Here is a 27,021-nt window from a genome sequence, read left to right as displayed (position 1 = left end):
AGGTCTTCCTGACTTCAGGGCCAGTGCTCTATCCACTGTGCCACCTAGCTGCCCCCAAAATATTTTTTAAAAGCCAAGTTCATGGTCCCCAGGTTAAGAACTCCTAACTACAGAATTAGGAATACTACATGGGCAGTATTTTCTTTCTTCTTTCCTTCCTTATTTTTTTAAATGGTTTTTGAAAATGTCTGTGAATTGTATCCCAAGCCCCATTGTGCTATCTACTGTTCCAAGCCAATTCTCTTCTCTACCACCCCCTCCTCACACTCTGAAGGTATATCCAGGAGGGATAAAGGCCCTGACAAGTTTTCTCTCTTTTCTTGTGACCCAGAGTTCGGACTTAGATGACAGCTCACCCAGGAATTCTCAGGAGGTGAGTGTCATGATTTGTTTAATTCTGAGTATTACCCTTTGCTTCCTCACCAGACCCATAGCTTTGCCTAGAGCAGGACCTAGTTGGGAGCCACCTTTCTTCTTCCTCATTGCTGGGGTCAGGCTCTAAAGAGATTTGTTGATGGATTATCCAGTGTCTAACTATTGGCCCAGAAGGACAGGGCAATGGCTGTCATATAAAAAGCAAGGACTTTAGAGTCAGAAGAAGACCTAAATTCTGGTCCCAACTCTGCCATCTAATAGCTGGAAGACCATGGGTAAATCACTCCACTTTGGAGCTTCCATTCTTCCTTCAAAATAATAGCTGCAACACATTTCCATAGCACTTTAAGGTTTATAAAGCCTTGCCTGTGAGGTGGGTAGTAGAAATATTATTATTCCCATTTTCCAAATCAGGAAATTGAGGATTAGAGAGGTGAAATGTCTTCTTCATGATCATACAGCTCGTAATTCAGTTCGATTTAACAAAGATTTAAGGGTCTGTTGTTTATAAGACACCACTATAAATGTCAAAACCAGAATTAGAACCCAGTTCTCTGCTGGCTCCAAGTCTAAAACCCTCTCCATTATCTCTAAGTTTTGGTACTCTTTGCCTCCTGGGGATGTTGGGGGAATTGAGGAAAGTCATGTGAGAAAGCACTTTTTAGGGGGCAGCTAGGTGGCACAGTGGATAGAGCACTGGCCCTGGAGTCAGGAGGACTTGAGTTCAAATCCGGCCTCAGACACATAACACTCACTAGCTGTGTGACTCTGGGCATGTCACTTAACCCCAATTGCCTCACCAAAAAAAAAAGAAAAGAAAAGAAAAGAAAGCACTTTTCAAAGGAGAAAGTATTAAGCCAGTGGGAAGTTTAGAGGTTGGGCCAGGCTGGTAGAAATGTAGAAGGGACAAGCTGCTGGATTTATAACTCAGAGAGGTTATGGTTCAGTCACAGGCACAAAAAAAGAAAAACTCTCTATCATGGTGGTCCATTGGATGTCAAGGGTGACGGGAATAGGGGAGGAGAAAGGGAGTTTAGCACTGTCCCAAAAGGTCTATTGAACATGAGATAAGAGGAGGAGTGAAGGACCAGCAGGCCCTCACTTCCCTCTGGGTATACCTGTTTCACATTCCTGGGGTCTTGTTACATCACGTTTTGGAGAGTCTCAAATGTATCAATAGATTTGGTGGGAGGTGTACCTTGGAGAGAGTCTGAAAGGGGACAAAGTTGGTGGAAATGATTGAAACCCAGTTTCAGTGGTTATGGGTGAGGACCAGTATTGAAGTCTAAACTAGGCTATTTGTCTTTTTCCCAAAGTTAACTCTTCCCAGGGACCTGGAGGAGAATGCCCAGCTTTCCAACAAAAGTGAGCGCGCCTCTACACTTCAATTCCCCAGCAGTGTGGTACAGTGGAAAGGGCGCTAACTCTGTAGTCCGAGGACCTGGGTGTTCAAATCCCACTCTGATGTCTACTACCTGTTTGTCTTTGGGCAAGTAATTCAGTCTCCCTGGGACTGGTTTCCTTAATGAGTGAAATGAGAGAGTTGGGCTAACTGATCTCTGTCTAAGGTCTCTTTCACCTTAAATCCTGTGGCCGTCCTATGTGATTAAGCAACCACCTTGGGAGACTGGGAGAGCCTGACTTATATATAGGTAGAACTGGTAATGTGGTATGAACTGAGAGGTCCTAGGCTTCCTTCTCACCCCACTATCAGCCTGTCGCTGATGCCTAAAATACTACCATTAGAGTCACTTCTTTGGGTTAAGACAGTGAAAGCCTGGTTCAATTGTAATTAATTACCCCAAGGAGAGAGAAGTTGCTAAGTCATGACTGTCAGTCACTTTCACTTTTAGTATGATTTCTGACACATTCTTTCCATCTTGGCAGCAACTGGGGGTGGGTGGTGGGGGGAAGTAGCAAAGGCCTGTGAACAGTTTCCCCCATTTCACATATCTGTCCATGCGTGACATCGACTCTGATTTCTAAAGACAGAGGAGTTAAAAGGGGAACCATTCACATTTCCCCCACCATGCAGAGTGAAGGTGTCAAAAAGAGAAACGCCCATGTGGAGGATAACTGGCTGATCAGCTGTTACTCAGCTGTGTCCAGGAGGGGAACCAGAAAGGAATTGAGTTTTACTTCTTCCTACAATAGCTGGACTATTCTGGTCAGAGCAGGAGGGTTTGAGGAAGAATGAAAGCAGGCACAGAGTTGACCAGCGTAGCCTGGGAGATGTATGTCCTAGGGCAGGAGGAAATAGCATCTTTGGCCTGGAGGAATACCCCTTCTGAGGGTGACTTCTTGTTTGGCAGGGCTCTGAGAAGGCTGCAGATCTGAGCCCCGGGGGCCACGGTCCAGGGAAGGTAGCTTGTGGTATGGACTTCTCAGTCCTTCCAGCATGCGCAGCTCCTTCTAAAAGGTGATCTCCTGCTAGGAGAAAGCATACTATGAGGGGACCTAAGGAAAGAGGGGACATGATCACGATCTCACAGTGGGATGGGACCTCAGAGACTCATCTAATTCAACCCACTCCTATAGATCTGGATGTTCCTGCCACCTCTGCCTCTTCCCCAGGAAGCGGTCATCCAACCTTTTACTTGAGAACCTCCGGAGACTGGAAGAAGCCCCTTTCTCTTTAGGGCAGCTCTCGTTGTTACAACGTTTTTCCTGACATTTAGCTTAATGTAATCATGTTGTAAGTTCCGCCAGATGTCCCTTGCTCTGTTCTCTGGGGCCAAGGAGAACAAGTCTAATTGCTCTTCCAAATGATGGACTTTTAATACTTAGAAGCAGTGATTATGTCCCCTCCTAAGTCTTCTTGGGGCAAAACAGCCCCCATTCCCTCCACCAGTCCTCAGACAGCATGATCTTCAGGTGTTTTTGCACAAGCTACCCCTTATACTTAAATGAACTCACCTCTACTTGAAATCCCTCGTTCCCTTCAGAGCTCAGCTCAGGTATCACCTCCTACATGAAGCCTTCCTCGATGTTCCCAGTTACTAGTGCCCTCCAAAATTATTTGTATTTGTGTCTATTTTGTTTGTATACATTGTCATAGAATCCACCTCCCATAGAAAATAAGTTCCCTTAGGGCAGAGATTGTTTTGGTTTTTTGGGTTTTTTTTTTTCATCTTTGTATCCAGAGCCTAAGATTGCCTGGCACATAATAGGTGTGTAATATATGTTTATTAAATTGGTTGATTGGTTAATCTCTAGTTTCCTTACCACTTTGTTCATCTTCCTCTAAACACACAAATTTATTAACATCTTTACTAAAAAAAAATGGCAACCAGTAGGGAAGAGACCAATGTTATCAGAAAATGTCTGAAGATGGTTAAATTATACCCAATTCAGTTCAATTCAACAAGCATTCAGTAAATGCCTACTATGTGCAAGGGACTATGTTAGGTGTTGGGGATACAAAGATGAAAAGTGAAATGGTCCTTGCCCTCAAAGAGCACCTATTCCACTGTGGGTGGGATTGGGGGTGAGGAGGAAACAAGTTGTAAGAGGTAAGTAAAGATAAAGCCATTTGAGGAGGGAGTGGGTACTACCAGGGTGCCAGAGCTAAACCTTGAGGGAAGTTGGGGATTCTGGGGGCAGAGATGAGGTACTCAGTGCATTCTAGGCATGGGGGACAACAGCCTAGAGAGCGGAATAGCTAGCATTCAAGTTTGGCTGAAATGAAGAAAGTATTTTGGGGAATAGAATGAAATAAGTCAGGGAAGGCAAATTGGAGCCAGATCATGGAGGTCTGCAAATGAACAGATGAAGACTCTGAATTTTGTCCTACAGGAAATTGGGAGCCATTGAAGCTCTTGGGGCAAAAAGTAGACATGCACAGACTTAAAATATTTTGGCAGCTGTATAGGGGATGAATTAGAAAAAGGAAGAGGCTGAAAGAAAGAGTGTTTCAATAGCTCAGGCAAAAGGTGGTAAGGTCCTGAACTACAGAGTGATGGCCATGTGAGTGGAAAGGAGAGGAAGGGTGCCATGGATGTTATAGAGGTAAAACCTACAAAACTTGATTGGATAGAGATAAATGTCCAGTTGAATTGTAGGGCCAATAGTCAGATTGCAAGGCATGAGTGGGAGGTAAGGAGGTGGAAGTAACAAGTGTAGATCACTTTTTTCTTGGAGTTTGATTATGGAAGGGAGAAAGTATCATTTTATATAGTGCCTTGAGAAGATGGCAGGGTCGAATGAGGTTTTTTGTTTTGTTTTGTTTTGTTTTTTAAGAATGAAGGAGACATGGGCATGGGTTTGTAGGGAGCATGGAAAGAACCAATAAAAAAAGAAGTTGAAAATGAGAGAAAGAAAGAAAAGGAATGATTGAATCAGTAAGCTTCTGGATGAGAGAAGAGAGAGAATCAAGGGCATAAACAGAGAGGTTGGCATTGACAAGGAGGAGGGTCACCTCTTCAAAGACTGGGACAAAGGAAGAGGAAATGGAAAATGTAGAAAGGTTTTGAGGTGTGAAGTAGAAGAGAAAGATGGATGGATCTTGTTTTCTCAGTAAAATAGGAGGTGAGGTATTCTATCGAAAGGGTAGGAAGAACCAATGGTAGAGAGAACCTTAGTCAAAAAGAAATTTGGAACAGCCACTACAGGGAGTGTGATAATAAGGGGATATTTTTGCTTTTGGATCTTGCCAGACACAATGTTTTGGGTTTTTTTCCCTTTTGTAAAAAAAAAAAAAGTTCTTTTTCATTATGAATATAACAGCCTTCAACAAACATTCCATTATATAAAGAATAAAAAAGAGAATTGTGTGTGAAGCAATGAGCTGTATAATTTTAAAAAGAAAAAAACCCACACATTTACCTAGCACTTGCTATATGCCAGGCACTATGCTAAGCACTCTTTCTGAATATCTTATCTGATCTTCACAGCAACCCTGAAGGGTAGTTGCTATCATTATCCCCATTTTTACAATTGAAAAAGCTGAGGCAAACAGAGATTAAGTGACTTGCCCAGGGTCCCACAACTAGTAAGTGTTTGAGGCTAGATTTGAACTCGGGATTTTGAGCCCATCCCAGCAATCTATCCAGTGCCTAGCTCATTGTCAGAAAGGACAGATTAAATTGAGCAAAGTAGTCATAAAACTATACTGTTTGTGTCCCTTTCTGAACTTCTGTTTGTTCCTTCTGTATAGTTTTATTTTTTGATTTTTTGATTTTTCTCTTTATTTTTAATGTTATTGATAGTATTTTCTTTTTTTTGTGTGTATCTGTCTCTTCCCACTAACTCCTCACCTCCTGAAACCTTCCTTGTAACAAATAAAGTCAAGCAAGACAAGTCAACCTGTTGACTATGTCAGCAAATGTACACATTTCATTTTATATCTTCAGTACAGCTTGCTGAATTTGTCATTTTCTTCTTCTTCTTTTTTTTTTTTTAACCAGACCTGTGATTCCATTGGTATAAATAATTCCCAGTGGGGAAACTCTCTCTGACCATTGCAGATTGGCAGCTGCTTGGTGACTGAGAGTCTCACAGAGTTGCATGAGCACAAAGAGGCCATGCCTAGCCTTTGGTCCCACAGCTTTTATGTGTCAGAAGCTGGACTGAAACCCAGGTCTCTTCTGACTCCAAGGGTTGCTTTCTACCCATAATGCTGCTCTCATTTATATTGGCATGGCAATATTCTATTCCCTTCATGTCAGTCTATCAGTCAACAAGCATTTATTAAATGCCTACTATGGTAGGCACTATGCTAAGCCCTGGGGATACGCAGAAAGGCAAAAGACAGTCCCTGCCCTCAAGGAACTCACAGTCTAATGGAGGAGGCAATGTGCAAACATAAACCAGATAAATTGGAGGTAGTCTGTAGAAAGAAAGCACTATTATTAAGTGGAATTAGGAAGACTTTTTGTAGAAGATGGGATTTTAGCTGGATTTGGGAAGAAGCCAGAGAAGCCAGGAGGTAGAGATGAGGAGGGAGAGTTTATCCATTTTTTGTCCCCACCTTGATTCCAGTTCTTTGCTATTACAAAATAAAGGTGCTGCTACAGATATTCACAGGGATCCTTTCCCTCTGTCTTTGACCCTTTTGGGGAATAGAGGAACCTATGTGGTGTGGTGGATAGAGTGCTGGACTTGGAGTCAGGAAGACCTGAGTTCAAACCCTTCCTCAGACACTAAGTCACTTGACCCTGGGTAAATCACTTGTGCTCTTTTAAGGCTCAGTTTGCTCATCTGTAATATGGAAATAATATACATATTCCCAAAGGGTTTTATAAGTATCAAATGAGGTAACATTTTTAAAGCACTGCATAAATTTTTGCTATTGTTAGTATCATCATATTCTATCTGGCTTGCTGATAGGAGACTGGGAGTGGAGTGGGCTTATTGGATTCCATGCCCGGTCCCATGATCTAATGAGAGTATGGGACCAATTATATGTTTCAGGTCATCCAGCTAAGGAGAGGCTCCTAGAACAGCCCTTCGCCACCACAAAGGAGAAGCTTTTTCTGGCCCAAAATGTAAGAGAAACTGAGTGACCCCAGGACGGATCGAGACTAAATGCAAGCTTCCCCTGGGCTAGATCTTAGCTCATACACGTCATTCTTGTGTGTACAGTAGTATACATGTGGGATTATACTTTTGTGTGTGTGTGTGTGTGTGTATGTGTGTTGATGTGTGCAGTTTGGTGTCTTTACGGACGTATGTTGGAAATACTTCCGTCCATGCTTGTGATCTGTGTTTGCATTTGTACCCGTGTGTAATTATGATTGTGATTATAAGCTCCTTTAGTGCAGAGTTGGATTTGGAGTCAAAGGGCCTGAGTTTTTTATCCCAGCTCCACTACTCACTATCTGATTGAACCTGGGCAAGTCATTTGCCCAAAATAAGGGGGCTGACTAGATGGCTTCTAGGGCCCCTTCCAATTCTAAATATATGATCCAATGAACAGGGTCACACTCTGGGAAGTACTTCCTAAGTATGTACTAAGGATAATAATACAACCTTCACTTCCTTCAAATTTATATAGAGTAGAGTGGCTCAGTGGATAGAGCTCTGGACTTGGAGTCAGGAAAATCTAAGTTCAAATCCAGCCTTACTATCTACACATTTACTATCTGTGTGACCCTGGGAAAGTCTCTGCCTGTTTTCACATCTGTAAAATGGGGATAATGACAGCACCTACCTTCCAGGGTTGTTGTGAAGATCAAATGAGATAGTATTTGTAAAGTGCTTAGCACAGTACCTGGCACATAGTAGGTGCTTAATAAATGCTTGTTTAAAAAAAAAAACCTTCAGAGGTCTTTCTCTGACCAACTCATCTGAGCTGAACAAGAGATTCATGGCTGGAGTAATAGACTATAGGACTGACCATGGGAGAGGGACTAGAAGATGGGAAGAAAAAAAGAAACAACAAGGAATCCAAATCATCCTCATTCATGACACACTGAAATGGTGCCAGTTTTTAGCCCAGACCCACCTCACTTGCACTTCCTTCCACCTTATTCTTTTTTCTTTCTAGGGAGGTGGACTGAGCAATGGGGATCCACAAGAGAAGGAACGGCGCCGTATCAAAGAAAGCTTTGAGAACTATCGTAGGTAAGACTGACCTGGTTCAAAGCGAGAAGGGTACCATGTATTTGGGTTTTTAATGCTCCTAACAAGTTCCCACCTGTATAACCTTGAGCAAATCACTATGCCTTTCTGGGCCTCAGTTTCCCTATCTGTAAATTGAGGGGATTGGGTTATAAATTACCTTATAATTTGCCCCTAGTTGAGTTACCATCAGTCCTTTATTTGTGGTTCAGACTCAATGAATCACAGAGATGTGTTCTTACTCTTGTACCCATTTCTCATTTTCACAGGAAGTGGGCGCACAGAAAGGTTCACCATAGCACCCGGCAGGGAGAAGTAGACTGGGAAAACACCACAGGAAGTGACAACACAGATACGGAGGGCTCCTAAGGCTATATTTGCCTGCTGAACCCAAGGCCCTAAATCCCCCCAGCCAGTTTACTTAACCTCTCTGACAGGCCTAGTCAATCTACCATCACTCATATGGATGGAATTGAACAGGGATGTCAAAGATCAAAAACATCATTTAAGCCTCAAAACCATCTCTGTGTGGTTTAGATTCAGAAGGAAAGTCATGTATTTTGGATTGCTGAACCCAAGGCTTTAAGATCTGAATTAAGATCAACGTAGATTGGCATTAAAATGATTTTGTGGCCATAATGAAGGACGGATATGAAGAATTCTGAGAAAGACAAGAAGACTTATTTAAGCAGTATAGGATAAAGAAGACAGAAGCAAAGAACAATTACAATAACAGTGTGAATAAAGACAACATTAAACAGCAACAAAACGGGTCAAATCCGATGGAAAACAATGGTACCAAATTATTAAAGCTGAAGGAGCCAACCAGCCACCCTTTATGTTAACAAACAGAAAACTGCAAGACATAGAAAGTGATTTGTAAGCCTTTGAAGCCATTTTGCTCAATTATCTGGGGCTCATATACATACAGAGTTTGTTTGTTGGCATATGTGCTGTGTCAAAATAAAAAATAAAAATGTATTAAAAGGAAATGGATTTGTGCTAAAAAAGCAATGAACAGTAAGGGCAACTAGCAAACTGTCTTCCACGGACAGTGTTATAACTAATTTTCTTAATAATCACAAAGCAGATAATTGAAAATTTACTGCAACTTTACTGGTTTGCTTGCAAAAAGATCTGGATGTGCTCTACTGATTTCTTTGCTTATCTGGTTGTAGGGAAATCAATTGTTTATAATAATAATTGGAATTGTGAGACTATAGAAAGTGCACTAAAGTTTGAGCCAGGAGAAAGCTGAGTTTGAATTCTGACTCTTAATGGTTGTGTGACACTAATCAGTCAGTCAACTAGAATTAATTCCTACTATGTGTTAGACTTGGTGCTAAGCGATAGGGATACAAAGAAAGGCAAAAAAAACAGTTCCTGTCCTCAAAGAGCTTACAGTTTACCAGAAGAGACAACATGCAAACAAAGATGTGTAAACGAGATATACAGGATAAATTGAGGGGTAGGGAGTGGGCACTAGAGATTAGGGAAGTAATCCCAGGCAAATTATTTTATGTGTCTGAAACTGTTTCCTCATCTATAAAATGGGGGTAATAATATGTGTACTACCTACTTCATGGGATAATTGGGAGGAAAATGCTTTTTAAATCTTAAAATGTTATATCCATGTGAGTTATGTTTTTTAATGAACTGCTTGAATACTTCAAAAGATTTATCATTACATTGATTTGATTCAACAAACATTTATTAAGCATCTACTCTGTGCCAGGGACTGTGCTGGAAGCTGGGGATACAAAACCAAAAATGAAACAATTCCTGCTTTTGAGAAGTTTACATTCTATGGAGGAGATACAATATATACACAGATAATTAAATATAAGATAGTGAAGTGGATAGAGTGCTGGGCCTGGAGACAGGAAAATTCATCTTCCCGAGTTCAGATCTGGCCTCAGATACTTATTAGGTTTGTGACCCTGCGCAAGTCACTTAATCCTGTTTGCCTCAGTTTCCTCATTTGTAAAATGGGGATAATAGTATCTGCCTCAGAGAGTTGTGAGGATCAAATGAGAAAAGTAAAGTACTTTGCAAACCAAAATACCATCTAGATGCTAGCTATTATTATTAAGAAGTTAAGGTTCCTAAGCCAAAGAGTCACAAGAAGAGAGTTTATTTCAGGCATGCGGATTAGCTTATACCAAAGCATGGAGCAGGAAGTGTGATGCTGTGCAGTATGCAATGATAGGTAGAAGCCAGAGTATGAAGGGCTTTAAATGCCAAACTGAGGATTCTGTATTCTATCTTAGAGGCAAGAGGAAGAATGCAAATTAAAACAACCTTGAGATATCATATTATACCTATCAGATTGGCTAAAATGATAGAAGGGGAAAATGACAGATGTTGGAGGGGATGTGGAAAAATTGGGACCTTAATTCATTGTTGGTGGATCTGTGAGCTGATCCAATCATTTTGGAGATATGGAATTATGCTCAAAGAGTTAAACTGCCTCTACCCTTTGACCCAGCCATAAAACTATTATGTCTGTTTCCCAAGAAGATTAGTGAAAATGGAAAAGAACCCACATGTTCTAAAATATTTATAGCAGCTCTCTTTGTGGTGGCAAAGAAGTGGAAATTGTGGGGATGCCCATCAATTGGGAAATGGTTAAACAAATTGTGGTGTATGTTTATGATGGAATATTACTCTGCTCTAAGAAATGATGAATTCAATGATTTTAGAAAAGCATGGAGACACCTCCACGGAGTAAGGAAGAGCAAAACGAGCAGAACCAAGGGAACGCTGTATAGAGTAACAGCAGTATTGTTTTAAGAACACCTTTGATCAACCAAGTCATTCTGATTATTATAGATACCCAGATTAACCTTAAAGATCCTATGAGGAAAGATGCTGTTTGAATCCAAAAAGGAATATTGTTGTGGTGTAGGAAATGATGACCTGGTTGATTTAGGAAAACATGGAAAGACTTGGACTTATGAAGGAAGATGCTATCCACCTTCAGAGAAACATAGTAAAAAGAAATAAGCACAGTACAGTTTTACATATATGTGTATATTTATGTACATATATGTCTATGTTTATAGATATCTATGTATATGTATATAGATTCATGCTTAATTGTAGCATTCTTCAGGGTGGGGGGAGGAGGAAGGGGGAAAAATAAAGGAAAAAGTACACAGCAGAAGACAAAGGAAAACCAACAAGGAAGCAAAGAAAAGCTGGACAGCTTTGAAAACAATGTGTAGTATTTATTATATAGGTTTTCTTGAAATGGAAATTGTTTTATATTGAATCATCTCTTACAGTCTGCTGTGTATATGGCAATTTTTTTCTTTTCTCACTTTGTATTTAAGTGTAAAATAAAAAAAAAATTTACCAAAAAAAAGAGGCAATAGGGAGCTACTGAAGATTTTTAATCAGGGGGAGTGACATGGTCCTACTTATTATCCTTTAGGAGGATTCTATTGGCAGCTCTGTGGAAGAGGATAAACTGGAAGGAGAAAGACCCATTAGAACACTATAACAATAGAGTTGAGAGGTGACGGGGGCCTGAATTTGGATACTGGCAGTGTACACGAAGGGAAACGGATGGATAGGACATATGGTGTGAAGACATTTTCTCCCTTGGATCCCAGCCCCTCCATGCCTTGGGAAATGGTTCCATAAATTACTGAGGCCATAAAATTCATCACCTCTTGGTCAACCTGTGTATGAGCAGCCGTTGCACCTTGGGAGGACTTTCCAGAGCTTGTACTTTCCTGGTGTAACCCAGGATCACCTCCACAACATAAAGAAGCACAGGAAGAGGCTATTAGGGTAATAATAATAATTACAATCATAATTACAGTAATCACCATCAGTAATACATAGCTTAAGGCAAAGGTTCTTAACCTGGAGTTTGTGAACTTTAAAAAATATTTTGATAAGTATACTTCAATAAAATTAATTTCCTTTGGAATTATTGACATTATTCTGAGGAGTCCATAGGTTTCACTATGGTCTATGACACAAAACGAGGTTGGAAAACTCTTGGCTCAGGGGGTGGAGGGCCAGCCTTATGGCAGGAAGACCTTCGTACAAGTCTTTCTTCTGACACATACTAGCTCTGTCACCATGGGTAAGTTGAGCTAGGGCATTCTCAGAGCCCTAAGCATTCTCTATGGTCTAAATTAAAGATATGTCACCATTCTGCATCAGAGAAGGCAGTTTCTACACAAGAGTTCCTTAAAATGATGCAATAATAAATCCGGTTCAAACAATTATAGTATTAAGAATCCCATTTACAAATCTTATTAAATATCTATGATAGACAAGTAATTGTACTGGGGATATAAAGACAGAAAGGAGGTTATGCTTACTTTCAAAGAGCTTACATTTTACTGGGGAGTTACAGGTATCTGTGTATAAAATAAATACAACAGGCAGATAGGTGACTCAGTGGATAGAGTGCTGGGCCTGGAGTAGACAGGTGTCTATAGGTAATCCATTTTGAGATGTCCAATGCTGTTGTTTAGTCATTCAGTCACATCCAACTCTTGATAACTCCATGGACACCAACACCATCCATGGGATTTTCCTGGTAAAGACACTCCAGTGGTTTGTCATATCCTTCTCCACATAAGGTAAACAGAGGTTAAGTGACTTGCTAGTCATACAGCTAGTGTCTGAGGCCGCATTGGAACTCAGCTTTCCTGACTCCAGGCCTAGGGCTCTATTCACTGAACCACCTAACTAGATGCCCAATAGGCAATTAGAAATATGAGACTGGTGCTCAGGAGAGAGATTAGGGCAGGATAAGTAGTTCTGAGCATCAGCAGCATAGAGATGCTAATTAAATCCTTGGGAGCTGATGAGATCACTAAATAAAATGGTGTAGAGGGAGAAGAGAATGATTAGTAAAAGATCTTGATGTATGGAAATAGGCCATCGGGCACTGACAGAGCATCTGTTTATAAACGTGCCAGGCTTGAAATCCTGCTCTTCTCTCTGCTCCCCAGTGATAAACTCTTCCTACTTAGATATGTATTGGTTTGTGAAATTTTATAATCAGCACCATTTCATTTACAAATGAGCAGCTTTCAGGACCACCCTTTAATAATCAATAAGCTCTTACTATAGTAAGTTCTGGGATGCAAAGATAGAAATTGAACAGTCCCTGCCTGTATACAAATAAGTGTATGCAAAACAAATACAAGTTAATTTTTTGAGGGGGGGAGGTATTAGCATTTGGGGGAGGAGGGAGGTGTCATATCAGGAAAGGCTTCTGGTAGGAAATGACATGAGCAAAGTTTTGAAAGAATTGTGAGAGGGGGAGGTGAGCAGGGGAAGAGACTCAAGGCAAGGAAACCAGTTAGGAGGCTACTGGACCTTGTGTTGAGGACTTAACTAAAGTGGTGGCTGTGTGAGTGAAGAGGTGTCATATGCAACAAATGCTGTGCAGAGAGAATGGAAAGTGAGTGGATGGGGTAGGGGGAGGAAGAGTGAGGAGTCAGGCATGACTCCCAGTTTCTAAACTTGTATAACTGGAAAGATGGTGATGCCCTTGACAAAAGGAGAGAAGTTCAGAAGACAGGTGAACTTTTGGAGAAAGATAATGAATTCTGTTTTGGACAGGTTAAATTTGAGAAATCTATAATTCAAAATGTCCAGTGGTTAGTTAGTTGATATTGTAGGGCTGGAGCTCAGGAGACAGACTAGGGATGGATGTATAGGTCTGGGAGTCATTTGCGTCGAAATGGTTAATTAAACTTATGGGAACTGATGATGTCATCAAGAGGTAGAATATAGAGAAAGAGAAGAACCCAGAACAAAACTCTGAGGTACAAACACAGTTAAGAGGTGAGATATAGAAGACAATCCAGCAAAGGAGACTGAGGAGAAGTGGTCCATCAGATAGAAGAAGTGAGGGAGGAGAATGCAGGAAGGAAAGGTGGTCAACAGTGAAATGATGCAGAGCAGTCAAGAACAAAGAAAATTGAGAAAAAGCATTTAGATTTGACTATTGAGACCATTAGTAACTGGAAAGGACGGTTTCAGAGGAATGGTGAGGCTAGAAAGCAGGTCACAACTTTGTTTATCCATTTACCCTGAACACTTTGGGAAAAGGTACTTTGAATGCTTACAAAAAAAAAAAAAAATGAAGGAATGTGACAGGCTTATGCCCTAATGGAAGAAATGTCTGCACCTTTTCAACCAGCTCCTGAAAGAACTTAACAAATGCTTATTTCAAATAAGAAACAAGTGGAAGGCTTCTGTGAATGAGCAGCTGTTAACCCCAGAACCACATCATGTCAAGTCCTGTCCTGCTTCACTGGGACTCCTGCAGCACTCAGTTTCTTGATGTCCAGTGCTTATTTTCCAGATAGTTAAGGAAGAGTACAAGGTTCCCTGTTACCTCCAGGATCAAACCTAAGCTCTTCTGTTTGGTCTTTAAAGCCCTCCACAACCTTGTTATGGTTTCCCTTGCCATCTTTTTTGAAGATTATTTCTTTGTGCACACTTTTTTTGCTTTTTGGTGAAGCAATCAGGGTTAAGTGACTTGCCCAGGGTCACACAGCTACTAAGTGTCAAGTGTCTGAGGCTAGATTTGAACTCAGGTCCTCCTGATTCCAAGGTTGGAGCTCTATGTACTGCACCACCTAGCTGCCCCTCACACTGTACTCTTGTTGAACAGGCCATCTTACTTCCTCATCCTATGATACTGTCTCCTGGTTCCATGCCTTTCTTTGCACAGCTGTCTTCCATACCTGGGAAGCTACTCCCTCTCCATCTTTTTCTCTCAGAATCGTTGGCTTCCTTCAAGGCTTAGCTCAATTGCCACCTTCTACATGATGCCTTACCTGATGCACCTGACTACTAATGCCTTCCCCTCAAAATTCCCTTGTATCAATTTTGTATCTTACCTAAATATGGACACGTCTCTCCAGCCTTAACTGTATGCTCCTAGAGGGGAGAGACTGTTTTCACTTTGTCTTTGTATCCCCAGTGCCTAGCAAAGTGCCTAGCACATAGTAGGTGCTTGCTATAAATGCTTGTTGTTTGGTTGATAATATGCACCTGAATTGTTGCCTTCCTACAGCCTAGATCTTCCGATGATCCTATGATGCTCTCACCCTATCTGCAGTTGTTAAGCCAGCAGAGTGGACAAATCCCAAACACCTGCCTTCCCTGGGTGGGTGTTGGAGATTCAGACTTCAGAGGGTGTTGTGTCACCTGGAGGGAAATGATAGGTCAGAGAGGTCCTCGTTGGACTTTTCTTCTTGATCAAGGTGTGGTGCTCCGAGGGCAATGACTGAGCAGTGTATCTTTTCTGCTGTGTCTAGATCAGAGTAGGCACTTAAAAACCATCAAAACAAGAGTTGTTACTCCTCTCGAGCAGATCCCAATGCTTCCAGCTCTAAGAGGAAGTCATAACCCCTGTCACAAACTGTCTCATGAATGCTGGTCACAAGAGAGCTATGGGAAGCAAGCTGGAAAGACGATACGCTCTAGAGCTGTAAGGGACCCTAGGAGCGTCTAGTGCAACCTCATTTTATAGATGTGGAAACTGAGGCACAGAGAAGTGGTGGAGTATACCAAAATAAGCTCTGACTCTGGAGTTAGAGGACCCGGGTTCAAAGTCTCATTTCTGATGCTTCCTACCTGTGTGACCTTGGGCAAGTAACCTTACCTCCCTGAGCCTCAGTTCCCTCATTTGTAAAAGGAGAGGGTTGGAATAGCTGGCCTCTGAGGTCCCTCCCAGCTCTAAAGCTATCATCTTATGATCTTTTCTAGTCTATGGTCCTGTCACAGCATTGGAAAGTTTGAATGGAAGCGTTTGATTGATCTCATCAGCCATTTAGCCCAATCCATATATAAAAGAAATCTGCACTATAACACATGTGACAAAGTGATCACCCAGCCTCTGATTCCAAGGGGGAGGGGACCCCACCACCTCCGGAGGGAACGCATTCTACTTCTGGCCAGTTTTAAGTATTAGCAAGTTTTTCCTAACAAGCTGAAATTAGCCACTTTGCAACTTCTACCCATAGTTCCTGGCTCTGCCCTCTGGGGCTTGATAGAAACAAGTCTGTGTCCTCCACAGGGCAGCCCTTCAAATGCATGAAGACTGCTACCAGGTTTGACTCCCCTGCAGTCTACTCTCCTTCAACAAATCCTCTTAAGACAACGGACTCAAAGCCCTTCTCCATCCTGGCTGCTGTCCTCTGGACATTTTCCAGGCTGTCAGTATCCTTAAACTAGAACGCCCAGAACTTTGAAGACTGGAGCTGGACTTTCTGGCCCTTTGCCCCAGGAGGGCGCTGCAGTGAGCCGCTCATGCCGGCAGGGGGCAGAGCAGCTGGAGGTCAGCTCTCCAGGCTGGCGTTGCCATAGGCGACGGCGTTGCCCAACTCCAAGATGGCGGCGGCACGGCTTCGTCTGCCCATGCGGGAGTAGGCGGAAGTATGCAGCGGGCCGCGGCGTGGGGCTGGCGGCTGGCGCGAGCCTCGGTCCCTGGCACTGCTTCTGGCTCTCGTCAGGGATGCATCCGAGACGGCATCGGGAAGAGGCAGCCGTGGCCCGGTCCGACGGGCGGGCTGCGGTGCTGGCGGCGCCCGCTGAGTTCCGGGCCAGACTCGGGGCCCCTGCCTGCCGCTGCGCTGGGCCGGGTACAGGCCTCTCACTACCAGCTGGTCTACACCTGCAAGGTGGGCCCCTGGCCTACAGAGGCGGAGGCTAGGTTTGTGGAGGGGGGCGGTTTCTGGAACCTGAGTGGGGCGGGGCGCGGAACGTTAGGCCGCGGGGCGTTCGAACCTCGTGGACAGCGGAGCGGAAGCGGTGCGGGCGTGAAACTGACGAACCCCCCTCCTCCCCGAAGACCCCCCCTCCCCGCCGCCGCCGCCGAGGGGGCGGGGCCCGGAGCTGCTGCGCCCCCGCCCCCGCCGAGCCGGAGCAGCCTCCGAGAGCCTGGCCTGGGCCTCTGTCTGCGCGCTCTGCCGCGATGGCCTCCAAAGCGCCGTAGGAGTATTAGGGAAATAGCTGTGACCTTCCAGGATTCCCGCGCCGCAGTAGGAGAGCCGCCGACCTAGGCTTAGGGCATTTCCATTTCGTTCTGTTAATAATAGTAGCTAACATTTCTATGTCACTATGTGCCAGGTATTGTACTAAGTGTTTGACAATTATTATCTCATTCTCACAACAACCCTGGAAGGTAGATGCTATTGTTATCCCCATTTTACAGATGAGGAAATTGAGGCAAACAAGTTTAAATGACTTGCCTAGGGTCACACAACTAATAAGGGTCTGAGGTTGGATCTGAACTCAGGTCTTCCCGACTCCACTGCACCATCTAGCTGCCTCTAGGGAAGGGAAGACTTGGGCTAAGGGCTCAGGGAAAAAGGCTCAGTGATAACCCTCATTTCTATCGCTTTAAAGGTATCAAAGTCCTTTGGTCTAGGGGAAGGGAAGAGAGGTATAGGTCTTTAAGTGGGGGGAAGAAGACCTACAGGACCAGGGGATGTAGAGATTGGGGCTTGTGGGGCAGGCCCATGGCTGAATAAGAGGGCCGGGAGATAAGAGGAAGCAGAGAAGTGGGACTGAGAGATTTGGGGAAATAGTTTGGCACAGTGCTTGGCATATAATAGGTGCTTAATAAATGCTTATTTGATTTGACTTGAATATACGGGAAGGTGTAGCTCGGGGCACACGGGATTGAGGGATGAAAGGTGAATAAGAGGGAAGGAATGGGACTCTTTCCCTCCTTGGAACACTTAGCACAATGCTTGGCACATAATATAAATATTAGCTATTATTAGTAGTGGAAGCACAATAAGAATGGGTATTAGGAAGAAAGTAAGAGTGAGTAATGGGGCTAAGGATGTGGAACAGTTAGTGGGGTCCACGGCACAGGTGGAGGTGGGCAAGCCTCTTCTTCCCTCTGATTTTTAGTTTACCCATCTGTAGAATGGAAACAGTACTTGTACCATCTACCTACCAGGTTACTGGGTGGGTGTGGGGGGAGTCTTTGTAAACTTTAAAAGCACTGTAAATGTGAGGTGTTACTATTATTTGTCATGACTAATGGTGGAAGAGCAGGGACAGGCTGTGTGACTGGCCTGCAAGACAGAGATGGGAAGATTAGGGGTGAGGTGAGACAGCACTGGGCAGGAGGGATATGGGTAAGTATAAGGAGGTCTTTGTTGACCTAGGATGCTCATAAAGCATTAGGTGAATTTTGGAAGCACCCTGACCAAGGCATCCAAAGGAGAAGTAATAATAATAAAACTGTTTGAATTTATCTAGTCCTTTACATTTTACATAGCACTTTCATCACAACCCCAGAGGGAGGTAGTGTAAGTATTATACCCATTTTACAGGTGAGGAAATTGAAGCTCAGTTTCAGCAAGGAAATTTTCCCAGGGTCACACAACAGCAGCACCAGATTAGAATCCAGGTCTCAACACCAAGTCCAGTATTGTTTCCACTGACTACATCATGCCCCCTCTCTCTTAGTGCATAGTTCTCCCCGTAGAGGGTAATCGGGCTGAGGCCATGCTGTTTCAGGGGCAGAATGTTGTGGGGATATGTAGTGGGAGTTAGTGATGGTGACCGGTTGACAGTGCTGCTCTCTCCCTCAGGTCTGTTGGATGAGGTCAACTAAAAGGATCTCCAAGCTTGCCTACCATAATGGCGTGGTGATTGTGACATGTCCCAGCTGTCAGAACCATCATGTCATTGCTGACAACCTGGGCTGGTTTTCAGACCTGGATGGGAAGAAGTGAGTGTTCAGTTTTCATGAAAATCGATTAAGTCCCTTTGGGTATAAGTGTTGGAATCAGTCCCAGTGATAATCCAGAAATGAGTTCTTTTTGGTTTTTCAGGAGGAAGCTTGTCACATGGAATCCTGATTCACAGACTCATCAGTAGCCAGAATTCTGATAGCAAAACATTCATGTTTGTGTTAAAAACAGATGCACTTAATAATGATAATAATTGCCATTTCTTTAACCTTTTAAAGGGTTACCAAGTGTTTTCTTCATAGTAATCATGAGAGGTAGGCAGTGCAAGTATTATCCCCATTTTAAAGAAAACTGAGGCTTGACTAGAAAAGTCAAGTGACTTGGCCACAGTTAAACAGCTGGTAAATGGCAGTTCTGGCTGGAACCTGGGTCTCCTGACACCCACTCTAGTATGCTGTCTTCCCCAAATGGAGTGTGAACTTTGTTTATTTCCCCCACAGTAACACCTATACCATTTGAAATACTCAGAAACCAATTAAAATCATTATAAGAAAAAAAAAATTAAGATAACTTGTTATTCCTATTTCAGATTTCTTGCCTTCTCAATGAGGGGCTGGGAAGAGAGTAAAGGAGAGAATTTGGAACTCAAAAAAATTTTTTTAAAGAATTTTTAAAAATGTAATTGGAAAAAAAATAAAATATCAAAGTTTTTCTTTAAAAGAAAAAAAGCTATCTTGTTATTCTGCAGTTGGCCATACAGAGGACCCTCACTATCCAACCACCCAGAAGATGTGTTGTAGGTCCAGACAGCTGTCACTGCCAGGACGGACTCCATGCCAGGGCTCCTTCCACTGATTGGCATTGTGAAAAGCCGGAACTTATTGGTAGACCTGCTCACACGAGGGGCGGATTCCTGGCATGGCTGCTTTCCTGTGGGGTGGCCCCTCTCCCTGAGAGTGTTGTGCCTCTGCCTGCCACCTCCCCCGAGTTTTTCACTTCCTTTGTTAAGCTTCCTGGAAAGCCGACAACTACAGATGATTTGGTTCAATGAGCATCATGTTAAAAAATGAATGTCCTGCCTTTTGAGATTTAAGAGGATGTCAGTAAGTTATACTTTAGTGAGAATTAGTTCAGGCAGCTAGGTTTTCTCTAGGCACTTATTTTTGACAGCTCCACTTAAGGAATGACTGTTTTTGATTAAGGGAAGTAGAGGTGGGGAGGTAGAGAACAAAGCATTGATAAAGTGCCTGTTGTCCCTTATCATCCCTGGGAGGTAGGTGCTATTATTATCCCCATTTTTACAATTGAAGAAACTGAGGCGGATAGCGGTTAAGTAACTTGACAGGGTCACAAAGCTAGTAAGTGTCCGAGGCTGGATTTGAACTCAGGTCTTCCTGACTGCTGGTCCAGCACCCTATCCACTGTGCCATCAAGCGGCCTAAAAAGGTGTTTTGGAATTTGGAGCTCTTTGCCTTTGCTCAAGTTAATCCTATTTTGAGATGGTAAACCTGCATGCTTAAGGCTTCATGGGCACACCAAGGGCCCAGGAGCCTGGATAGAAGGTTCCCTAGTTAGTGAGAGAGGTGTGCGGGAAGAGATGTAGGAGAATATGAAATTAACTTTCCCTATTTGAAAATTTTGCTCAGGGCTAGCCCTGAGCTTAGGAAAGAGTGATTAAATACTTCCATCTTCTCTTCCTTCTGGTACTACATGGCTCCCTGTTTGCAGATCCAGGCATTCAGGGTGTTAATTTGATTTGCTTGTTCATTTAACAAAAACCCTTTTAGCACTTCCTGTATTTGTGCACTCTTGGAGAGAGAGAGGTGGCAAAGCAGGCAGAGACCTGGCAGTTACTGCCTTCTAGAGAGTCAGCAGGAATAGGGTGATGCATTTGCAGCTAGTAGCTGAAGCTTCAATCTTCAGGTGCAGATTTCATGTGTAATTCTAGTTGACCATGAAGGAAAGCTGACAACCACAGCCTCACGTTGGGGTATTTTGCCTTTAGGAACATTGAAGAAATCCTGGCAGCTCGAGGAGAGAAGGTGAGGCATGTGACGGGTGAGGAGATTCTTGAAATTGTTTCAGAGGCTGAGGATGGACCAAAATCTGCTTCGCCCTCCGAGGGGGATAGTGTCTCAGACCCTACAGATGCCACAAGAAAGGACCCAACCTGATTCAGAGGAAATGTTGGCTTTTTTCCATTTTCTCCATTTTATTTTATGCTGGAAAAGAAAGCGATCTTTGCTTGGTGTTGCCTTTGTTTTTATAAACAAAAATTAATCACCTTCAAATTTCAGTGTACAGTGTCAGTTTTGAGATTTCATAAGCCATTTGGATTCAGGTATTAGAACTCTGAGAAAAATCAGAACTCTGGGAATATTCTTAGGCCTTGGGTACCCTCCACACTGGCCTGTATGGGCCCCAGGGTACTCAAGTCATAGACATATGCCTTCTTCACAATAATCAGAATAATGTTGTGATACATTTGTATAGTTCAGGAAATAGCAGCTTGCCAAAAGTGGCTGTGTGGGTGGGAGGCGGTCTGGCCTGACCCCTGTATTTCAGGCAATGGGAGGTTAGTGTGTGTGTAGTGGTCACACATCCAGAGGGAGCTGAGGTCTCAGTCTGAGTGATTTTGTTTAAAACTTCTCTGTCCCCTTTTTTATTTCTTGCATTACCTGTTTCCACCAGTTAAGCCAGGGATTTGGTTTAACAAGTATCCTCGTTCATTGTTATCATCTACCAAAAATAAATAAGCCTTTATTAAGTGCTTATTGTGTGTGAGGCCCAGTGCTAGTGCTGGGGATAGGAACAGAAAAAGTTGACCCCCAATTCTCATTCTCAAAGTGAGACCTCATCAGACATTCTAATTTGGAGAGACCATACCTAAAAGAAAACTCAGGTGCAGGGATGGGAAGAAGTCCCGAGGGAGCTGTACTGGGGCCCATGGCAAGGCCTAAAGACCCTTAGGTTATATCAGCAAGTCAAATTACCATGTAAGTCCTAGAGATTTACAAGCCATAAGGGCAAGGCAGATGGTAAGGCTTGGAGTGCCGTGGAGTAGTCATCCACTATATAATTTTGTTCAGAGCTGCTTTGTGGCATGGAGGTGCCAGGAGGCATCCAAGGACTGGCCCAGGCCAGATGTGAAGATGTGAAGAGGTTCTTCTTCATCCCAGGGATGGCCGGCCAACCAGGGAATGAATGTTTCCAACCACACAGCTCAAAGGTACCATCTACTATGGGGCTATCCCTACTAAAGATGCTGGAAGTAGTAGCAGAATGACAATAATGATAAAGCATTTTGATGCACTGGCCTCCTAATCAGTTAGTGAAGTTGTGAGGATCAAAGGAGACCATCTACAGGGGTGTCCCCAAAGTCTTACTGAAGTTTTGCACTTTTTTAATTGTTTTTCAGTCATGTCTGACTTTTCATGAACCTTTTTGTAGTTTTCTTGGCAAAGATAGTGGATTGCCATTTCCTTCTCCAGCTCATTTTGTAGATGGCGGAAACTGAGGCAAACAGGGTTAAGTGACTTGCCCAGTGTCATGCAGCAAGTACGTATCTGAGGCCAGATTTGAATTTAGGGCTTCCTGATCAGGGCTGGTACACTATTCACTGTACCATTTAGCTGTCCCAGTTTTACACTTATTAAAGCTTACATGTAAATTTTAAGCATATTAAAGCTTGAAACTGAACTACGAGTTTTGGGACACTGGATTAGAAGTGCTTTGCAAACTGTATAATGCCATATAAATGTGAGCCATTGTTTACAAATGAGGAAATTGAGTCTGAACAACAAAGTAGCTTGACCAGATGGGAACATCAACATGAATTTGGAAGCAGACTCAGGGAGGTTGTCCTTCTGGTGGTCATGCTGGTAGTGAGCTTCAGACAGGATTTTGTTGGCGTTTTTCCTCCCTCAAGTCTAATATTAACTGTGCCATGCTCCTGGGTTGAGGGGCTGTGTGTCCCAGGGCAGTGCTCTCCACATGACACAGGGCTGGCTCCCTGTTTTCCCACTCAAGATGCAGCCATATCTTGCTTTAGGAAACTCCATTTGCAACTTACATGTGATTATCACACTTTACAATCAAAAGGTATTTTAGACACTTTTGTGTCATTTGATCCTCATAAAGACCCTATGAAGTGAGCAAGGCAAGGGTCGGTATCCCTTTTCCATAGATGAGGAGACACATTTAGAAGGGTAAAGTGACTCCCCCAGGGTCACCCAATAAATAGCAGAGCCTGGGCTCAAACCCAGATCTAACTTCCAATCCAGGGCTAGTCCAGTACTCTTTCTGCTAGACTATGTAAGTAAACCATCTTCTTGAATGCATCTCTGTCTCCCTGGCTTTACAAGATGCTGAAAATGTATTTATTTCCACAAGTGCCCTGGGACGTGTGCCCTTCAGCATTAATTACCGAGAGCACTCTCCTACAGATTTTCACTCTACTGAAGTCACTGAGCTGGAGAATTAGCAATTTAAATAAACACAGTGGTCCCAGAATGCCTAGGCAATTATTCTTGCCCGGGAATAGGCCTGGGGGAGGGAGGTGTAGTGCCACGGGTGGGAGGCAGAATAATGGTTCTCCATTGTTCTCTGTGTGTTTTGGGGGGAGTTGTACTTGGTATCTATTACCCCCCTGTCCTTCCCTTGGTGAACAACTAGCTATTATTTCCCTCGATGGTAACCTTTAGCCAGATGGGAGGTTTGGGGTAGTGGGGGTAGGAAGTCTATTATCATGTCCTTTGCTCTTTTCTTCCTGAAGCTGAGCAATTCCTATGTCATCAACTGCCAACCTCATGTTTATAGGCGCACGTCAGAGATCATCTAGTTCAACCTTTTAATTGTACAGATGAAAAATTGAGGCCCAGATAAGTAAAATGGTTTGCCCAAGGTCATGCAGGTCACATAGCAGAGATGTGATTTGAACCCAGGACTTCTGACTTAAAATTCAATATTGTTTATTCCTTCTAGCTGTTTTCTAAAGGTCTTGTCTTTCCCAAGTTGATAGATCCAGAAATAGACTCCTCTAGATGAGGTAAAAGAGGTTGGATGGGGCATGTTACTTTGAATCGTGAATGAAAAAAGCATTTATTAAGGCAGGCACCATGCTGAATATTAGGGATACAAATAAAAAAGATGAATAGCCCTTCCCTTCAAGGAGTTTCCATTCTGGTGGGAGAGACAACAGATATAGGGTGAATGGTGGCCAGGAAGGGTGTTTTGTTCTGGGAAGTCACAGGGATAGCGGAGCCATAGAGAAAGCTATTACAAACCCTTTCCAGAAGCAGTGAATAGTGTTAATTTTACTACTCTTCTCTGATCAAGAGATGTAAAGGGGGCAAAGGCATAATGTGAATGGCAGGATAGCCAGAAGGTTGGTGGAATGAAGTATTGTCTGTGGTCTGTGGCTGCCTAGATAGAGTTGGCTTTGTGAGAACTCACCAGTTGAGACAGCATAACTTCAGGTAAGAGTTCCAAGCCTCCATCCCCTATTTTAAAAAAAAAAAAAAAAGGAAAGAAAGAAAAAGAAGCAAATTAGGCCAATTGTCTAATGAGGAAAGCAAATTCGTTTATTAATTCTGGGGATTAGTGTCTCTGTATTTCCTTTTATTATTTGGGACTCTGGGCCATTCCTCCTGCAAATTTTGTTTAACTAATAATCTGTCTTCTGTTAATATTAACCTTGCCTGACCAAAACCTGACTCATGGAATAATAATGTTAAGGGAAGGTCAAGGCCATTTCTCCTAATTGAAAGGTTGTTGAGTTGACCCAAAACCTGTCTCGTGGGGTGTGAAAATGTACTTAAAGCCTTCAACATTCCTTAGTTAAAAAGCCTGGAGAAGAATCTCAGCTATCTCTGACTCCTTGGCCACATGTAAATCTTTCTCTTCAGTCAACCTATTTGTGACCCCTCTAAATGTAGTTTAATCTGTAACCTAACTTAGTTTACCCATAGGGTTTGTTTAATAAAGTGTGTTTCCTTAGGGGATGTGTGAGATTATGACTCTGCTTAACTGTTTGTTCAACTTTTATGACACTGAAGGAAGTATGCTATTATGAATTTATTTTTTCTTTAGATTTTATGGCCTAAAAGGAATGTACAAGACTGCAATATGTAGACAAATTATTCCTCTGTCAATGGCATAATTTTGCCTGTAAGAGACCTTGTCTGAATCCTATTGATTGTTTAGGTTTTCTCTGAGGGCTAAACCTATGCTTGAACATAATAAAACCTAGGTTTTTGTCTCTATCATTTCTGCATGGTAGTAAATATATTTTGGCAGCAGTTACACACCGTATGAACTCAGAGAGGAGATATTTCTCCCACAATAGTCTCATTAATGCTTTCTAATTTCTGTTTGAGCTATCAATTACAGGGTATGGTCTCTGTGTCTCAGGGTAAAACAGCAGCTAAAGGGTGCTTGGCAGGAAGATAGTTGGAGTGGAATAACAAGCTTGCCTATTGACTTTGCCTCAACAACCTTATTCTGGACTTTAGGATCTGGAGTCTGGACATGACCTCACTCTTAATCCTTTACTTGGTTCCATGCCCTCCTTGTCGATCTAGTTATTGAGTCTTAGGATCATGGGATTGGGAGGGGGCAAGTCACTTAACCTCTGTTTGCCTTAATCAACTGGAGGAAAAAAAAATGGCAAACTGCTCCAGTATCTTTGCCAAGAAAACCCCAAATGGGGTCACAGAGTTGGATGTGACTGAAATGACCGAACAACAATATGTTCCTTAAAATACCAGGAGATGACCTATGGTTACCGGGATGGAAAGCACCATAGCTGCTCATACCACTTGGGTGAGAAGGGAGACAATGTCTCTATTTTTTTAAGTGATACTAAGCCTGAACCCATTTATTTTAGACTTGGGCTGTTCTGTTTTAGTTGTCTAGTCAGTACTAAGGTGACAAGGTAATCTTCAGAACCTTGTGTCTTGAGTTACCCCACATAGCTGAGATCTCAAAACTGAATGATCATGGAAGGCTCCAACAGGAGCCAACGATTTAGGAAAGCTTTTGTTTTTGAGGAGGATCTAGAATTTTAGGGGTGGGTAACCAGAGAGCTTGAGGAAATGCCAGCAAATCCAACTCCCTGTGGCTACTTGGTCAGTAGGAAGAATCAACGCTTCTGGTCCTACTCTGGGGTTAACAAGGGGCCAGGATCTCTGAGATCAATCCTTGGTTTCCTCACTACAATATTCATTCAATGCTCCCAAGTTTTCTGGCACTCATACCTCAATTGGGGTATGAACTCCCTGAGATCAGTTACTATCTCACTTTTCTATTTATATATACAGTCCTTAGCCTGGTGGTTAGTACACAGTAAGTTCTTGATAAAAACTTTTTCATTCAAATGAAGCAAACTGGGAATGGGAAGATGCAAGGAACAAATACACCTGTGAGGGTTTGAGGTGAACTGGAGAGAGAGGCCCGAGCTGCAATTCCTAGTTATGGCTCTACTTACATCACAGCCACAGTCAAATATAAATGGACTATAAGCTCTTTGAGGGCAGGTTCATGGCAGGTACTAAACATATGCATATTGAATTGAATAGCTCCACAGGATGTCTCCCATGCCTACGTGGCAGAGAGTCCATGGAGCACGTACTAGAGAAAGTGCAAGCCCACGATTCCTCCCGGGGTCGCTCTAATTCAGTTCTTCACCTTGGGTGCAATTCCCCCTCACGTTTTCCTCTCAGCATCCTTCCTTCAAGGCTCTGCTCACCTGTTCCCTCCTATCGAAGCCTTTCTTGATCTTTGGAACTGTTAGTGCTGTCTCCCTCTTGGAGTTACTTTGTATTTACTTATTTGTGTATGTGCCCTTCTGTGAGGAGAATGTAAACTCCTTGAGGGCAGGGACTCTTTGGTCTTTTACTTTGTATCCCCAGTGCCTGGGACATAGTAGATGCTTAATAAATATTTTTTAAACTTAATTGAAGACCTGGCTATAGCTAAAGAGCTACCTCTCCTTCAGTGAAGGCGAAGCCTAGTAGACGCAGAAATTTTAGGTTGGGGTTAGATTGTACAGAGCCAGCCAGCCCAGACTCTCTCCCTTTGGACCTTTGACAAGTGGGAGCCTCTTCTGAACTTCTGTAAGATTTTCCTATCCCTGTCACTCATTTCGACCTTGAATTGTGCCTTGTACTATACTTTTTGTGTGCAAACATGATTTCTGGGCTAGACAATGATCCCTCTGAGGTCAGAGTTTTGTATTTTGTTTCTGCCCTCTCTGACCCTCAGTTCTGAACACAGACCATTTCACTTAATAGATACTTAATAAACATTTGTTAAATTAAATTAGCTCTTAAAGCAAGAAGGCAATGTGCCGTAACAAGAGCCCCAGAATTGGGACAGACACTTGCTC

General features: G+C 42.9%; 2 protein-coding genes across 8 annotated transcripts in view; both read left to right on the top strand.

Annotated features, from left to right (window-relative positions):
- The window catches only part of CARD9 (caspase recruitment domain family member 9), a 35,736-nt gene extending 26,809 nt beyond the window's left edge, over window positions 1-8,927 (top strand). For 3 of the 7 annotated variants that reach the window (XM_027869499.1, XM_027869500.1, XM_027869498.1), the window contains 5 exons: window positions 332-373; window positions 1,692-1,740; window positions 6,787-6,860; window positions 7,862-7,938; window positions 8,205-8,927. In XM_027869499.1, coding sequence (XP_027725300.1) covers window positions 332-373; window positions 1,692-1,740; window positions 6,787-6,860; window positions 7,862-7,938; window positions 8,205-8,304 — 342 coding nt within the window. In that variant the 3' untranslated portion in view covers window positions 8,305-8,927. Of the gene's footprint in view, window positions 1-331; window positions 374-1,691; window positions 1,741-6,786; window positions 6,861-7,861; window positions 7,939-8,204 lie in introns of those variants that run through there. The other 4 variants (XM_027869502.1, XM_027869503.1, XM_027869501.1 and 1 more) reach the window with 4 other exon arrangements.
- Window positions 8,928-16,346: 7,419 nt separating this feature from the next.
- DNLZ (DNL-type zinc finger) lies at window positions 16,347-21,406 on the top strand. Its single transcript, XM_027869564.1, has 3 exons — window positions 16,347-16,604; window positions 18,534-18,673; window positions 20,641-21,406. Exons 1-3 carry the CDS (start codon window positions 16,362-16,364, stop codon window positions 20,807-20,809), a joined length of 552 nt encoding a protein of 183 aa, XP_027725365.1. The 5' UTR covers window positions 16,347-16,361; the 3' UTR covers window positions 20,810-21,406.
- The last annotated feature ends 5,615 nt before the right edge of the window (window positions 21,407-27,021 follow it).

This window comes from Vombatus ursinus, unplaced genomic scaffold (genome assembly GCF_900497805.2).
Source record: "Vombatus ursinus unplaced genomic scaffold, bare-nosed wombat genome assembly UNPS02014793.1, whole genome shotgun sequence".
Classification (NCBI taxonomy): Eukaryota; Metazoa; Chordata; class Mammalia; order Diprotodontia; family Vombatidae; genus Vombatus; species Vombatus ursinus.
The sequence above is the reverse complement of the archived record's forward strand: the minus strand, read 5'-3'. Positions and strand labels throughout refer to the sequence as shown.